Below are 17,226 nucleotides of genomic sequence, written 5' to 3' on the forward strand. Positions count from 1 at the left end.
CCTTCAAGTGTCCTTCGGCTGGCTGCACCAAGTCCTTCCGGAAGGCGAGCCTGCTGCACTACCACATGAAGTACTACCACTCTGAGCAGCAGCAGCCAGACGAGCACGGCAGCGCGGCAGAAATGCCCAGGTGGGTCTTTGCCGCCGCCGCATTGAGCACTTTTTGTAACTCCTTGCTCGGCTTTGTTGTAGGAGGAAGCGCTCCACTTCCGAGGGCAACCACTTCCTGTGTGACACCCCGAGCGCCGCCTGTCACCATGACGACGGAGCGCTCAGCGCCACCCTAGCAGGTCAGCTGATTGTAATTGGCCGCGACACGGGTTGCATTAAAAAGACGACAGGACTGAGTCACCAACGTGTGGGGTTCCGCGGAATCCAGAATGCAGACACACGCACAAGAACCAAAGATAACTTTTGGCGTAATTTGTGGGAGACAAAAGAAAACCGTCTTATATCCACAATTTAGGTGCCAACATACAGTACAGGCCAAAAGTTTGGACTCACTTTCTCATTCAATGTGTTTTCTTTATTTTCATGACTATTTACATTGTAGATTGTCACTGAAGGCATCAAAACCAAGTGAAAGTGAAAACCATTTCAGGTGACTACCTCTTGAAGCTCATGGAGAGAATGCCAAGAGTGTGCAAAGCAGTAATCAGAGCAAAGGGTGGCTATTTTGAAGAAACTAGAATATAAAACATGTGTTCAGTTATTTCACCTTTTTTTGTTGAGTACATAACTCCACATGTGTTCATTCATAGTTTTGGTGTGACAAACTACAATAGTTATGAAAATAAAGAAAACGCATTGAATGAGAAGGTGTGTCCAAACGTTTGGCCTTTACTTTATATTAAAGGCCTACTGAAAAGCGATTTTCTTATTTAAACGGGGATAGCAGGGCCATTCGATGTGTCATACTTGATCATTTCGCGATATTGCCATATTTTTGCTGAAAGGATTTAGTAGAGAACATCGACGATAAAGTTCGCAACTTTTGGTCGCTGATAAAAAAGCCTTGCCTGTACCGGAAGTAGCAGACGAGTAGCGTGACGTCACAGGTTGTGGAGCTCCTCACATTTGCACATTGTTTACAATCATGGCCACCAGCAGCGAGAGCGATTCGGACCGAGAAAGCGACTATTTCCCCATTAATTTGAGCGAGGATGAAAGATTTGTGGATGAGGAAAGTGAGAGTGAAGGACTAGAGGGCAGTGGGAGCGATGCTGTGAGAGGCGGGTGGGACCTGATATTCAGCTGGGAATGACTAAAACAGTAAATAAACACAAGACATATATATATACTCTATTAGCCACAACACAACCAGGCTTATATTTAATATGCCACAAATTAATCCCGCATAACAAACACCTCCCCCCTCCCGTCCATATAACCCGCCAATACAACTCAAACACCCGCACAACACACTCAATCCCACAGCCCAAAGTACCGTTCACCTCCCCAAAATTCATACAGCACATATATTTCCCCAAAGTTACGTACGTGACATGCACATAGCGGCACGCACGTACGGGCAAGCGATCAAATGTTTGGAAGCCGCAGCTGCATGCGTACTCACGGTACCGCGTCTGCGTATCCAACTCAAAGTCCTCCTAGTAAGAGTCTCTGTTGTCCCAATTCTCCACAGGCCAATGGTAAAGCTTGACTGTCATCTTCCGGGAATGTAAACGATGAAACACCGGCTGTGTTTGTGTTGCTGCAGCCGCCCGCAATACACCGCTTCCCACCTACAGCTTTCTTCTTTGCTGTCTCCATTGTTCATTGAACAAATTGCAAAAGATTCACCAACACAGATGTCCAGAATACTGTGGAATTTTGCGATGAAAACAGACGACTTAATAGCTGGCCACCATGCTGTCCCAAAATGTCTGTGACGTCACGCGCTGACGTCATCATACCGAGACGTTATCAGCAGGATATTTCGCGCGAAATTTAAAATTGCACTTTAGCAAGCTAACCCGGCCGTATTGGCATGTGTTGCAATGTTAAGATTTCATCATTGATATATAAACTATCAGACTGCGTGGTCGGTAGTAGTGGGTTTCAGTAGGCCTTTAAACCCTCATTTATCGATATTAATTGGTTCCGTGCCTGACCGCTATATCAAATATTTTCAAAGCTAAAGCATGAAAAACTTCTAAATACAAATTTTAACTTCATGAGAGCTCTCTGAAAGACGAAAAAACAAACGCATAAACATCTTTACGCTCAAAACAGGCGAGACTGGAAGCTGCTTGAGGCTGAGCCAACCAGTGGCCACGATACTGAACCGCATTCTGATTGGTTTGGTCTAGAAATGTCCAATAATGGCTTTTTTGCCGATATTCCGATATTGTCCAACTCTTAACTACCGATTCCGATATCAACCGATACAGATATATACAGTCGTGGAATTAACACATTATTATGCCTAATTTTGTTGTGATGCCCCGCTGGATACATTAAACAATGTAACTTTACCATGAATTGATTAACGTGGACCCCGACTTAAACAAGTTGAAAAACTTATTCGGGTGTTACCATTTAGTGGTCAATTGTACGGAATATGTACTGTACTGTGCAATCTACTAATACAAGTTTCAATCAATCAATCAAAAACAAGGTTTTCCAAAATAAGAGAACAACTTTAACTCCAGTTTTGGAAAAAAGTGCCAACATGAAGTCACAAAGTGCATTCTTTTTTTTAACATGCCTCAAAACAGCAGCTTGGTGGTAGCGGGGGGTGTATATTGTAGCGTCCCAAAAGAGTTAGTGCTGCAAGGGGTTCTGGGTATTTGTTCTGTTGTGTTTATGTTGTGTTACGGTGCGGTTGTTCTCCCGAAATGTGTTTGTCATTCTTGTTTGGTGTGGGTTCACAGTGTGGCGCATATTTGTAACAGTGTTATAGTTGTTTATACAACCACCCTCAGTGTGACCTGTATGGCTGTTGACCAAGTATGCTTTGCATTCACTTATGTGTGTGCAAAAGCCGCATATATTATGTGACTCGACCGGCACGCTGTTTGTATGGAGGAAAAGCGGACATGACGACAGGTTGTAGAGGCCGCTAAAGGCAGTGCCTTTAAGGCACGCCCCCAATATAGTTGTCCGGGTGGAAATCGGGAGAATGGTTGCCCCAGGAGATTTTCGGGAGGGGCACTGAAATTCGGGAGTCTCCCGGGAAAATCGGGAGGGTTGGCAAGTATGCCGTACGTCCGTCGTACAGCTGCATTTTAAAAAGTCATTAATTTTACTTTTTGAAACCGATACCGATAATTTCCGATATTACATTTTAAAGCATTTATCGGCTGATAATATCGGCAGGCCGATATTATCGGACATCTCTAGTTTGGTCTCATCTAATGGCCAACACTAATGTAGCATTTATATTTTTACTGAATTTAGACCATTTTTATGCATGAAAATGCCTAAATTAGATCAAAAATATTCTTTAAAGAGGTCATATGAATTATTTCTACTTCCTTGTGGTCTACATAACATGTAATGGTGGTTTTTTTTGGTACTTTTTGGTACAGCGTCTACTCCCCGTCATCCACGTTGTTTTTTTAGCGCTTCCATGGCGAGTCCACTGACAGCGATATAAGCTAAAACTATACACTACTTTGTATTTAAAAATGGCAACAGCGGAGGATGCATGTGCATGTGCGAGCCAGTCTGCCCCACAACAGGGAAAAATGGAACGTATTGACTACAGCGTTGGACTACAATGGCGGACTTGCGCAAAGCCCTTCGGGTAAATTTATACCAAATATGGAAAATCTGCTAAAGTCATAGAGAAGTTTCTTAAGCGCAAAAATTATGACTAAAGTGGTGAAGCTGTATTTTCATTTGCACTTACATTCTAATTAACACCTTATTATAAATTTAGATAATTTATTTTAGCACTATATTGTTGTATGTAAATGTATTTTTCATCAGTTATTTATGAGTCCTTTCATCTGCAGTATTATTGAATGCAATTACAATATAGAATAAGATCCCTAATTCAGTGCTAATATTGGAGTGGTCCCCTCTGTCGTGGAAAAGTTGGGCCCCAAGATCAAAAAGGTTACGAGCCCCTGAATTATTGAATGACAGGGCGCTTCATATTCAATTTTACTGCAAACATATTCCTAGCCGCTTCCTGCTCTGTCACTGATAAGAATATACTGTCAAAAGTCACCCATTTTCGTCGTTCCCTGTGGTAGCGTAGAATCGACTGGGTTCGAATCCTGGCCAGAGATGTTTTTTGTTACCAATCTTATGATAACAAATTCCAACAGGTATTACCTCCTGTGCAAACGCTTTTGTCTCCGTGAGACCGCGCGTCCCCGGACACACAACAACACTTCCTCATTCTCCGCCAATCACCTTCCAGGCACGGACGGTGTGTTTGTAAACATGGGAAAACCGGATCTACTGAGTTCGGATCCTGGCCAGAGATGTGTCTGCAAGTAATAGATAGAACAGGGTTTCCCCTTAGTGTAATTGAATGTGGCGCGCCGCCACTGCACTGCATTTTATAATCGCCACACCTTTAAAATGTGTTTTTATTTTTTATTTGAAAACAAATTAAATAGTAAAAGTTTTGTGTGTTTGCAATCATGGGGAAAAACTAACCTCAGTCCAAACCACACGAACATAAAACATTAATATTAGCTGGTCGTTACATTATGAATTGATATAAATAGCCTATTATTTGCCCGCTATTGACAAGTGACGTATCGAAAACTCAACCACCGAAAAAAGACTTTGATTACCGAAAACCGCGCTACCGAAACCGGATGTAAATTAAACCCATACCATTGTCTGGAGCGTTGTCAGCATGTCTGTGATGTGGACGTGGTTTCAATTTATGCCAGATATACCCGTGGACAGCCATCTACAAAATGTGCAAATATTAGGAGGACAGTGGCACCTTTTTAAGAAGAGAAAGTCCAAGTAGAGCAACAGCGTGACGTCATGAACGCTGTAGCTCGCCTTTAGTCAAGGACATCGAGGGACAGAAGTAGAGTCTCTAAACACGACTACTTTTTATAACGACACCAGAAGAAGATGCGAAATTTGTTGCTAGTTTCTTTTTATTAAAAAATGCACTTTGATTTTTTTGATTAAAAAAAACTAATTAAAAGTCTGTAGACACTTGAAAACATCTCAACAAAGTACATGTATGTATAAATTTTTTTGAGCCTTTTTAAAGAAAATCATATCATTGATTGATTGATTTATTTATTGATTGATTGAGACTTTTATTTGTAGGTTGCACAGTGAAGTACATATTCCGTACAATTGACCACTAAATGGTAACACCCCAATAAGTTTTTCAACTTGTTTAAGTCGGGGTCCACTTAAATTGATTCATGATGCAGATATATACTATCATATATACTATCATCATAATACAGTCATCACACAAGATAATCATCAGGGTGTATACATTGAATTATTTACATTATTTACAATTCGGGGTGGGGGGGGGTTAGGTTTGGTTGTTATCATCAGTCATCAACAATTGAGAACAGAGAAATGGACATTGAAACAGTGTAGGTCTGACTTGGTAGGATATGTACAGCAAGTAGTGGACATAGAGAGAGAGAGAGAGAGATCAGAAGGCATAAGATTGTTTACATTTGATTATTAACAACAATCCGGGGAGGGTGTTAGTTTAGGGTTGAAGTTGCCTGGAGGTGTACCTTTTATTGCGGTTTTGAAGGAGGATAGAGATGCCCTTTCTTTTACACCTGTTGGGAGCGCATTCCACATTGATGTGGCATAAAATGATAATGAGTTAAGACCTTTGTTAGTTCGGAATCTGGGTTTAACGTGGTTAGTGGAGCTCCCCCTGGTGTTGTGGTTATGGCGGTCATTTACGTTAAGGAAGTAGTTTGACATGTACTTCGGTATCAGGGAGGTGTAGCGGATTTTATAGACTTGGCTCAATGCAAGTTGTTTTACTCTGTCCTCATCATAGCAAATTATGCAAATTACTTGGCGACATCGTGTGACCACGCTCAATACCACGCCCCCACCGCCAGTAAAGGGGAAACCCTATAGATTCTTTATTCATCTCGAAAGAGGAGTTCACATCTCCAGCTGCTTGTAAAGGATTACAAAATAAAAATGCAGGTAGGGTTTTAATTGTGTTAAATTTGTTATTGTGAACAAAAAAAAAACGAATTAATTCTGTTTTAGTACAATGGCGGACTTGCACAAAGCACTTTGGGTAAATTTATACCAAATATGGATAATCCGCTAAAGTCATAGAGAAGTTTCTTAAGCGCAAAAATTATGACTAAAGTGGTGAAGCTGTATTTTTCATTTGCACTTGCCTTATTATAAATGGTACATGGAAAATACTTGTATAGCACTTTTCTACCTTCAAGGTACTCAAAGCGCTTTGACACTATTTCCACATTCATATACATATTCACACACTGATGGCGGGAGCTGCCATGCAAGGCACTAACCCCGACCCATCAGGAGCAAGGGTAAAGTGTCTTGCTCAAGGACACAACGGATGTGACTAGGTTGGTAGAAGGTGGGGATTGAACCAGGAACCCTCAGGTTGCTGGCACGGCCACTCTGCCAACAGCGCCACGCCGTCCCATATTATAAATGTAATTGATTTATTTTAGCGGATTATCCATATTTGGTATAAATTTACCTAAAGTGCTTTGGGCCGCCATTGCACTAGAACAGGGGTCGGCAACCCAAAATGTTGAAAGAGCCATATTGGACCAAAAATACAAAAACAAATCTGCCTGGAGCCGCAAAAAATTTAAAGACATACTACATACAGATAGTGTGTCATGGAATTAAGAGGACTTAAAGGAAACGAGATGACCTCAAATATAGCTACAAATGAGGCATAATGATGCAATATGTACATATAGCTAGCCTAAATAGCATGTTAGCATCGATTAGCTTGCAGTCATGCAGTGACCAAATATGTTTGATTAGCACTCCACACAAGTCAATAACATCAACAAAACTCACCTTTCATGCACAACCTTAAAAGTTTGGTGGACAAAATGAGACAGAAAAAGAAGTGGCATAAAACACGTCCTAGAAAGTCGGAGAAAGTTATACGTGTAAACAAACTACGGTGAGTTCAAGGACCGCCAAAATTAGTAGGACAAAACGGCGCTCGCCAAATACTCGAATCAGTGAAGCATGTTTAATATAAACAGTGTGCTTTATAACAATTAGGGAGGTTTGTGTCATGTTTGTCCTCCTACAGAAACCATATTAAAACAAAAATAGATTTTTTTCCCCTCATCTTTTTCCATTTTTCATACATTTTTTGAAAAAGCTCCAGAGAGCCACTAGGGCGGCGCTAACGAGCCGCATGCGGCTCTAGAGCCACGGGTTGCCGACCCCTGCACTAGAACAAAATGAATTCTCTTTTTTGTTCAAAATAATGCAGTTTGGGTTTTAATTGTGTTAAATTTGTTATTTTGAACAAAAAAACCCAAATTGATTCTGTTTTAGTGCAAAATATGCATCAAATTAATGTTTGATTAAAAAAAGTATAAAAATTGTTTCAAATAAGAAAAAAAAAAAGTGTCATTGGTGGCCTAGAAATAAAAGTCTGCTTATTTAGCCAAAATATTCTAATTAGCCTCACCACAATAGATGATGAAGTTGGTGTCTGCCAGCAGAGATGAAGAGGGAGGTGACCAGGGAGAAAAGTCGTCACGACAGGAAACAGAGGAAACACTTCCTGAGAGACAAGGTAAAGAAGAAGAAAAAGAGGAAGAAGAAGAGGAAGAAGAAGAGGAGTCTCTCAGGTGAACGCCCAAGCACAAAGCTTATTTTTGTTATTTAACAACACAGCCATGTTTGTTTTGTGGTGCCAGTAGAATTTCACAATAGTGATTGTCTTTCTCGTCAGAACTGTGCAGCAGCGACGACGACGACAACATCTCGGCCCCGCCCCCCATCGCCTTCACGCTTGGCGAGGACCACGGCGACGGCAGCCCCACGCGTAAACGCCAACCGCTGACACACGGCGACTCGTGCCGCCACCAGAACCACGACCAGCTTGTCCGCCTCCCGGCCGACGACGGCAGCGACTGGTCCACGCTGACCGCCGAGAGCGGGGAGGACACGCCCTTTTGGTCCTTCGCCATGGAGACGGAGGACTGTGAGGTGGTGAGGTGCGTGTGCGAGGTGGACGAGGAGAACGACTTCATGATCCAGGTGAGGCACGCACACACGCGCCTTTTTTGAAGACATTTTTACTTGTGTAAGCAACATGCTGTGTGTGTGTGTGTGTGTGTGCAGTGTGAGTCGTGTTTGTGTTGGCAGCACGGCACCTGTATGGGCTTATATGAAGACAACATCCCGCACAACTACATCTGCTACTACTGCAGACACTGCACAGGTACCTCTTTCCTGTTGTCAGTCGTGGTGTCCTGATCCGATTTTGGTCCGATATCCGCAAGATGATACGGGCTTGCATGTGAAATGTGCGATACAGGCCAGTTAACATCTAAATGTCCTCCAATAAGCACACCGTTTCTTCTATTTCATTAAGCTATTTACAAAAGGTAAAAAGGCTAGGCTATAGGCTACTGACAGCTGCACAACAGCTAAGCACACGATAGCACACAAGCTAGACCTACGTAATAAGTGTCCTTGACTCAGTGCTTCTCAATTATTTTATGTTCCACCCTAGGAAGAAGAAAACATTTTGCGCCATTCCCCCATTCTCTGCCGCGACTAAAGAGTATAATTTGTCTAAAAATAAATTGTTATGAGTACACCTCTGCATAACAACTTGCCACAAGTACATGGACAATATTTATTTAATCTGATCAACATTTGGATTAGAATGTTCCTGTGTGCATGGAACATGGAATTTTCATGCGTCACAACTTAAATCGGAATACTTTACTCTGACATGCGCAGAACCTAACATAAACGGAAACGTATAATGGTGCCATCTTTTGGACGCGTTCGCTCACTGCAGGTGCTGACTCAGCAGTGACTCCCACTGTAAACAAACTTTATGCTTGTCCAACGTTATCGCAGTATTTATTTATAATTGTTCCTTTCGTTCACTACTTTTGTTTTACCTCTTTTTTTAAATGGAACTGTTTTGTGCTTTTTATCTTGTCATTATACACGGATTGCGACGCGTCTTTATGTTGCGACATTCTGTGTACGTGCCTGAGGCTAGCAGTTAGCACTTGAATTGGGTGTAAAGAAAACTAAAAGAAGAAAGAAACATAGATCATCTTACAAGAAAGAATAACTTTATTAACATTGTTTTTTAGCCTGTAACAGAAGATGTAAAGGTTTTTAAAAATGTATCATTTAAACTATAAAAAAATGGACCGACTTGAGCCATTTGATACTGCAAAATGTAATTAAATAAACTCGATAAATAATAATAAATGCAAATCGATCACCAACAACAGTATTTATTTATCATTTTCCTTCTATTCACTACTTTTGTTTTACCTCTCTTTTTAAATGGAGCTGTTTTGTGCTTTTTATCTTGTCATTATACACGGATTGCGACGCGTCTTTATGTTACGACATTCTGTGTACGTGCCTGAGGCTAGCAGTTAGCACTTGAATTGAGTGTAAGGAAAACTAAAAGAAGAAAGAAATATAGATCATCTTACAAGAAAGAATAACTTTATTTACATTGTTTTTTTAGCCTGTAACAGAAGATGTAAAGGTTTTTAAAAATGTATCATTTAAACTGTAAAAAAAATTTACCGACTTGAGCCATTTGATGTAATTAAATAAACTCGATAAATAATAATACATGCAAATCGATCACCAACTATAGTATTTATTTATCATGTTCCTTCTATTCACTACTTTTGTTTTACCTCTTTTTAAATGGAGCTGTTTTGTGCTTTTTATCATGTCATTATGCACGGATTGTGACGCGTCTTTATGTTACGACATTCTGTGTACGTGCCTGAGGCTAGCAGTTAGCACTTGAATTAGGTGTAAAGAGGAAAGAAACATATATAATCTTACAAGAAAGAATAACTTTACTAACATTGTTTTAGCCTCTAACAGAAGATGTAAAGGTTTTTAAAAATGTATCATTTAAACTGTAAAAAAAATTGACCGACTATCGCCATTTGATGTAATTAAATAAACTCGATAAATAATAATAAATGCAAATCGATCACCAACTATAGTATTTATTTATCATGTTCCTTCTATTCACTACTTTTGTTTTACCTCTTTTTAAATGGAGCTGTTTTGTGCTTTTTATCATGTCATTATGCACGGATTGTGACGCGTCTTTGTTACGACATTCTGCGTACGTGCCTGAGGCTAGCAGTTAGCACTTGAATTAGGTGTAAAGAGGAAAGAAACATATATAATCTTACAAGAAAGAATAACTTTATTAACATTGTTTTAGCCTCTAACAGAAGATGTAAAGGTTTTTAAAAATGTATGATTTAAACTATTAAAAAAATTGACCGACTTGAGCCATTTGATACTGCAAAATGTAATTAAATAAACTCGATAAATAATAATAAATGCAAATCGATCACCAACAACAGTATTTATTTATCATTTTCCTTCTATTCACTACTTTTGTTTTACCTCTCTTTTTAAATGGAGCTGTTTTGTGCTTTTTATCATGTCATTATGCACGGATTGTGACGCGTCTTTATGTTACGACATTCTGTGTACGTGCCTGAGGCTAGCAGTTAGCACTTGAATTAGGTGTAAAGAGGAAAGAAACGTATATAATCTTACAAGAAAGAATAACTTTATTAACATTGTTTTAGCTTCTAACAGAAAATGTAAAGGTTTTTAAAAATGTATGATTTAAACTAGAGATGTGCCGATATTATCGGCCGATAAATGCGTTAAAATGTAATATCGGAAATTATTGGTATCGGTTTTTTTTTTATTACCGGTATCGGTTTTTTAATTTTTTAATTTTTTAAATATTTTTTATTAAATCAACATAAAAAACACAAGATACACTTACAATTAGTACACCAACCCAAAAAACCTCTCTCCCTCATTTACATTCATTCACACTCATTCACACAAAAGGGTTGTTTCTTTCTGTTATTAATATTCTGGTTCCTACATTATATATCAATATATATCAATACAGTCTGCAAGGGATACAGTCCGTAAGCACACATGATTGTGCGTGCTGCTGGTCCACTAATAGTACTAACCTTTAACAGTTAATTTTACTCATTTTCATTAATTACTAGTTTCTATGTAACTGTTTTTATATTGTTTTACTTTCTTTTTTATTCAAGAAAATGTTTTTAATTTATTTATCTTATTTTATTAATATTTTAAAAAAGGACCTTATCTTCACCATACATGGTTGTCCAAATTAGGCATAATAATGTGTTAATTCCACGACTGCATATATCGGTTGATATCGGTATCGGTAATTAAAGAGTTGGACAATATCGGAACATCGGATATCGGCAAAAAGCCATTATCGGACATCCCTAATTTAAACTATTAAAAGAATTTGACCGACTTGAGCCATTTAATACTGAAAAACGTAATTAAATAAACTCGATAAATAATAAATTCAAATCGATCACCAACAATAACTCAGTACGTAACATATATACATAAAACTAAAATTAATGAAACAATTTGTGCAGATTTTTTTTTTTCTCGTATCAAAATGAGGAAGTCAGGGTTGATGACTCCAATGATCACATTTTGTAGTGCACAGCTTTTCGAAGCATGATACTGATAAAGCACGTTTCCGGGGGCTCCCCACTATTGGAGAAGGACTGGAGTTTGCACGTTCTCCCCGTGACTGTGTGGGTTCCCTCCGGGTACTCCGGCTTCCTCCCACCTCCAAAGACATGCACCTGGGGATAGGTTGATTGGCAACACTAAATTGGCCCGAGTGTGTGAATGTGAGTGTGAATGTTGTCTGTCTATCTGTGTTGGCCCTGCGATGAGGTGGCAACATGTCCAGAGTGTACTCCGCCTTCTGGCCGAATGCAGCTGAGATAGGCTCCAGCACCCCCCGCGAGCCCGAAAGGGACAAGCGGTAGAAAATGAATGGATGGATGGATGCCTTACCTAAACAATATTGCAGTGTAAAACACGACATTTGTCAATATAAACAAGTATCAAATATTTATACGCATGAAAAGTCTCCAAGGCAGAAGCGTTTTACAGGGTATCCAGTAACAAACGTGTCCGCATCGTTCAACTTTCCTGCTTATGAGCGTAACTTAATGAATTATTGTGACCACAAGGTGTCACCAAAAACAAATGACCACTCCACTTCGACTTAAGGACTACATTGGTCTATTCCACATGGTCTATAATAAATAGGTCAGTGTTATTCATGCCTACCATTGTTCTCTGTTGGACTCATTTCACTTGAGCAAACCTTTTCTAACATTCCACATTGATTCTGCTGATACCGTATCGAATCGGGATCAGTATTGGCCAATACTCAAGGTGCCGATATGGGTATTGGAAGTGAAAAGGTATCGGGACACATGTAGAGGCATGCTTATTTATATTTAATAATAATTATATGTAAATGTATTATTCATTTATATACAAACCCCAAAACCAGTGAAGTTGCCACGTTGTGTAAATAGTAAATAAAAACAGAATACAATGATTTGCAAATCCTTTTCAACTTATATTCAGTTGAATAGACGGCAAAGACAAGATATTTCATGTTCACACTGAGAAACTTTTTTTTTTGCAAATAATCATAAACTTAGAATTTAATGGCAGCAACACATTGCAAAAAAGTTGTCACAGGGGCATTTTTACCACTGTGTTACATGGCCTTTCCTTTTAACAACACTCAGTAAACGTTTGGGAACTGAGGAGACACATTTTTTAAAGTGGAACTTTTCTCATTCTTGCTTGATGTACAGCTTAAGTTGTTCAACAGTCTCCCTTGTGCTATTTTAGGCTTCATAATGCGCCACACATTTTAATGGGAGACAGATCTAGACTACAGGCAGGCCACTCTAGTGCCTGCACTCTTGTACTATGAAGCCACGCTGTTGTAACACGTGGCTTGGCATTGTCTTGCTGAAATAAGCAGGGGCGTCCATGATAACGTTGCTTGGATAACAACATATGTTGCTCCAAAATCTGAATGTACCTTTAAGCATTAATGGTGCCTTCACAGATGTGTAAGTTAGCCATGCCTTGGCCACTAATACACCCCCATACCATCACAGATGCTGGCTTTTCAACTTTGCGCCGAGAACAATCCGGAAGGTTCTTTTCCTCTTTGTTCCGGAGGACACAACGTTCACAGTTTCCAAAAACAATTTGAAATGTGGACTCGTCAGACCACAGAACACTTTTCCACTTTGTATCAGTCCATCTTAGATGAGCTCGGGCCCAGCAAAGCCGGCGGCGTTTCTGGGTGTTGTTGATAGATGGCTTTGGCTTTGCATAGTAGTGTTTTAACTTGCACTTACAGATGTAGCGATGAACTGTAGTTACTGACAGTGGTTTTCTGAAGTGTTCCTGAGCCCATGTGGGGATATCCTTTACACACTGATGTTGCTTTTTGATGCAGTGCCGCCTGAGGGATCGAATGTCCGTAATATCATCGCTTACGTGCAGTGAATGTTCCAGATTCTCTGAACCTTTTGATTATATTACGGACCGTAGATGGTGAAATCCCTAAATTCCTTGCAACAGCTGGTTCAGAAATGTTGTTCTTAAACAATTTGCTCACGCATTTGTTCACAAAGTGGTGACCCTCGCCCCATCCTTGTTTGGGAATGACTGAGCATTTCATGGAAGCTGCTTTTATACCCAATCATGGCACCCACCTGTTCCCAATTAGCCTGTTCACCTGTGGGATGTTCCAAATAAGTGTTTGATGAGCATTGCTCAACTTTCTCAATCTTTTTTGCCACTTGTGCCAGCTTTTTTGAAACATGTTGCAGGCATCAAATTCCAAATGAGCTAATATTTGCAAAAAATAACAAAGTTTTCTAGTTTGAACATTAAATATCTTGTCTTTGCAGTCTATTCAATTGAATATAAGTTGAAAAGGATTTGCAAATCATTGTATTCTGTTTTTATTTGCCATTTACACAACGTGACAACTTCACTGCTTTTGGGTTTTGTATATATAATAGAGTGGGACCTGATTATGTTGACAAGCAGACTATGTTGGACCAAGTCTTATGTTGTGATTATTAGCAAAAAAATCTTTCTTTGTTGACATATTCAGGCTGGAGGCGTGCTCAGCGCTACCCGCCCGAGCCCGACTTGCTGGCGTCGGGTCGCATGTTCGGCCTGTCGTGCGTGAGGGACAACTACTCCGAGGTCAACGCCTCCAAGATCACACTTACCAGCCGCCTCCTGGCGCACACGCACGGCCTCAATCAGGTCCTCAGCGGGCTGCAGCTCAAAATCAGCCTCTTACCGTGAGTCCAAGATGGCAGCGCTCGCCCGCAAGCCACCGTCGCTCACCCTGTCTGTCCGTCCTTTCCGCGCAGCACGCCCTCGCACCCTGACCTGCAGCTGTGGCGCTTGCCGTGGAGACCGGAGGAAGGGCGTCGGCCGGCGGGCGGTGCAAGGGGAGAGACCTCCGTCAGCTACGTCAGCAGCGAGCACTGCTACCAGAAGCCCGGTGCATCATGGGACAGTCAGGAGGGGGAGGAGACCGAGAAGCAGGAAGCTCACGACCAGCACAAGGTAAGCATGTGATCTGACCCACCAGGTGGGAAATCATCCGTTCCAGGGTCAAACTGTGGCCTTTGGAATGAAATCAAAGAGCAGAAATATACAAAATTGTGTGATTAAATTCACATCTCATTTTTTTGGTCAAGAATGAGATTTCTGTCAGACACCAAAACTTCAGCATTTTTTCCGTAACACAAACCCCGTTTTCATATGAGTTGGGAAATTGTGTTAAATGTAAATATAAACGGAATACAATTATTTGCAAATCCTTTTCAACCCATATTCAGTTGAATGCACTACAAATACAAGATATTTGATGTTCAAACTCATAAACTTAATTTGTTTTTGCAAATAATAATTAACTTAGAATTTCATGGCTGCAACACGTGCCAAAGTAGTTGGGAAAGGGCATGTTCACCACTGTGTTACATGGCCTTTCCTTTTAACAACACTCAGTAAACGTTTGGGAACTGAGAAGACACATTTTTTAAGCTTCTCAGGTGGAATTCTTTCCCATTCTTGCTTGATTTACAACTTAAGTTGTTCAACAGTCCGGGGGTCTCCGTTGTGGTATTTTACGCTTCATAATGCGCCACACATTTTCAATGGGAGACAGGTCTGGACTACAGGCAGGCTAGTCTAGTACCCGCACTCTTTTACTATGAAGCCACGTTGATGTAACACGTGGCTTGGCATTGTCTTGCTGAAATAAGCAGGGGCGTCCATGGTAACGTTGCTTGGATGGCAACATATGTTGCTCCAAAACCTGTATGTACCTTTCAGCATTAATGGCGCCTTCACAGATGTGTAAGTTACCCATGTCTTGGGCACTAATACACCCCCATACCATCACACATGCTGGCTTTTCAACTTTGCACCTATAACAATCCAGATGGTTCTTTCCTCTTTGGTCCGGAGGACACGACGGCCACAGTTTCCAAAAACAATTTGAAATGTGGACTCGTCACACCACAGAACACTTTTCCACTTTGTATCAGTCCATCTTAGATGAGCTAAGGCCCAGCGAAGCCGACGGCATTTCTGGGTGTTGTTGATAAACGATTTTTGTCTTGCATAGGAGAGTTTTAACTTGCACTTACAGATGTAGCGACCAACTGTAGTTACTGACAGTGGGTTTCTGAAGTGTTCCTGAGCCCATGTGGTGATATCATTTACACACTGATGTCGCTTGTTGATGCAGTACAGCCTGAGGGATCGAAAGTCACGGGCTTAGCTGCTTACGTGCAGTGATTTCTCCAGATTCTCTGAACCCTTTGATGATATTACGGACCGTAGATAGTGAAATCCCTAAATTCCTTGCAATAGCTGGTTGAGAAAGGTTTTTCTTAAACTGTTCAACAATTTGCTCACGCATTTGTTGACAAAGTGGTGACCCTCGCCCCATCCTTGTTTGTGAATGACCGCGCATTTCATGGAATCTACTTTTATACCCAATCATGGCACCCACCTGTTCCCATATTGCCTGTTCACCTGTGGGATGTTCCAAATAAGTGTTTGATGAGCATTCCTCAACTTTATCAGTATTTATTGCCACCTTTCCCAACTTCTTTGTCACGTGTTGCTGGCATCAAATTCTAAAGTTAATGATTATTTGCAAAAAAAAAAAAGTTTATCAGTTTGAACATCAAATATGTTGTCTTTGTAGCATATTCAACTGAATATGGGTTGGAAATGATTTGCAAATCATTGCATTCCGTTTATATTTACATCTAACACAATTTCCCAACTCATATGGAAACGGTGTTTGTACACGGATTCATGCGATTAATCACAAGAATGATGGCAATAATCATGCATGGACACATTAATCACACACTTTATTTTGAGGCGGCGTTTTATACGGCCAGTGTTCAAATTTCCCTTCAAAATAAACTCCAAACGGGACTTAAGATAAAGTTCTTACCAAGTTCTGAACAAAGACTTAATTAAGTAAAATATTTAGAAAATGTTCGTTTATGACAGGGATTCTCAAACTGTGGCATGCCAAATAATCACTTGATGAAAGTACAGTGTTTTATTTTCTGTGAGCAAAGTCGTTTTGTCAATAGTCAATAGTGCGCAAATTATAGGCTCTAGATTTATACTTTGATTCCGAAGAAATAGCGATAGTTGAAGGACCGGAATTGACGCGTATTTGCTTAGATGTGTGTTGAAAAATAAAGCTAACGTAGATCCACGCAAAGTGTTATCCTCTACTTAACAGCCATTAAAAGATTACAACCCTCCCAAATATATTACACTATATACATCCATTCATACTTTATATCACTTTTTTTCACGTAAAAAGCACACATTTTTAAGGTTTGGTGACTTTTATTTTATTTTGTAGTAGTTGTAGCGACTTCCTTGTTCATTTACAGCAGGGGTCCCCAAACTTTTTGACCCCGCATTGGGTTAAAATATATATATATATATATATATATATATATATATATATATATCTGTCTGTCTGTCTGTCTGTCTGTCTGTCTGTCTGTCTGTACTATACTAGACTATACTATACTATATTATACCTATACCTATATTTTGGTACCAAAATGTATTACG

At 40.1% G+C, this 17,226-nt stretch overlaps 1 protein-coding gene across 2 annotated transcripts in view; it reads left to right on the forward strand.

The window, feature by feature from the left end:
• Positions 1 to 17,226, forward strand: part of LOC133571245 (PHD finger protein 20-like) — a 46,640-nt gene that overhangs the window by 19,232 nt on the left and 10,182 nt on the right. For both annotated transcript variants that reach the window (XM_061924219.1, XM_061924218.2), the window contains exons 9-15: positions 1 to 130; positions 193 to 290; positions 7,659 to 7,787; positions 7,892 to 8,199; positions 8,284 to 8,383; positions 14,204 to 14,399; positions 14,472 to 14,670. The exon at positions 1 to 130 is cut by the window's left edge and continues 60 nt beyond it. In XM_061924219.1, coding sequence (XP_061780203.1) covers positions 1 to 130; positions 193 to 290; positions 7,659 to 7,787; positions 7,892 to 8,199; positions 8,284 to 8,383; positions 14,204 to 14,399; positions 14,472 to 14,670 — 1,160 coding nt within the window. The remainder of the gene's footprint in view (positions 131 to 192; positions 291 to 7,658; positions 7,788 to 7,891; positions 8,200 to 8,283; positions 8,384 to 14,203; positions 14,400 to 14,471; positions 14,671 to 17,226) is intronic.

The sequence above is a fragment of the Nerophis lumbriciformis genome, linkage group LG01 (genome assembly GCF_033978685.3).
Source record: "Nerophis lumbriciformis linkage group LG01, RoL_Nlum_v2.1, whole genome shotgun sequence".
Lineage (NCBI taxonomy): Eukaryota > Metazoa > Chordata > Actinopteri > Syngnathiformes > Syngnathidae > Nerophis > Nerophis lumbriciformis.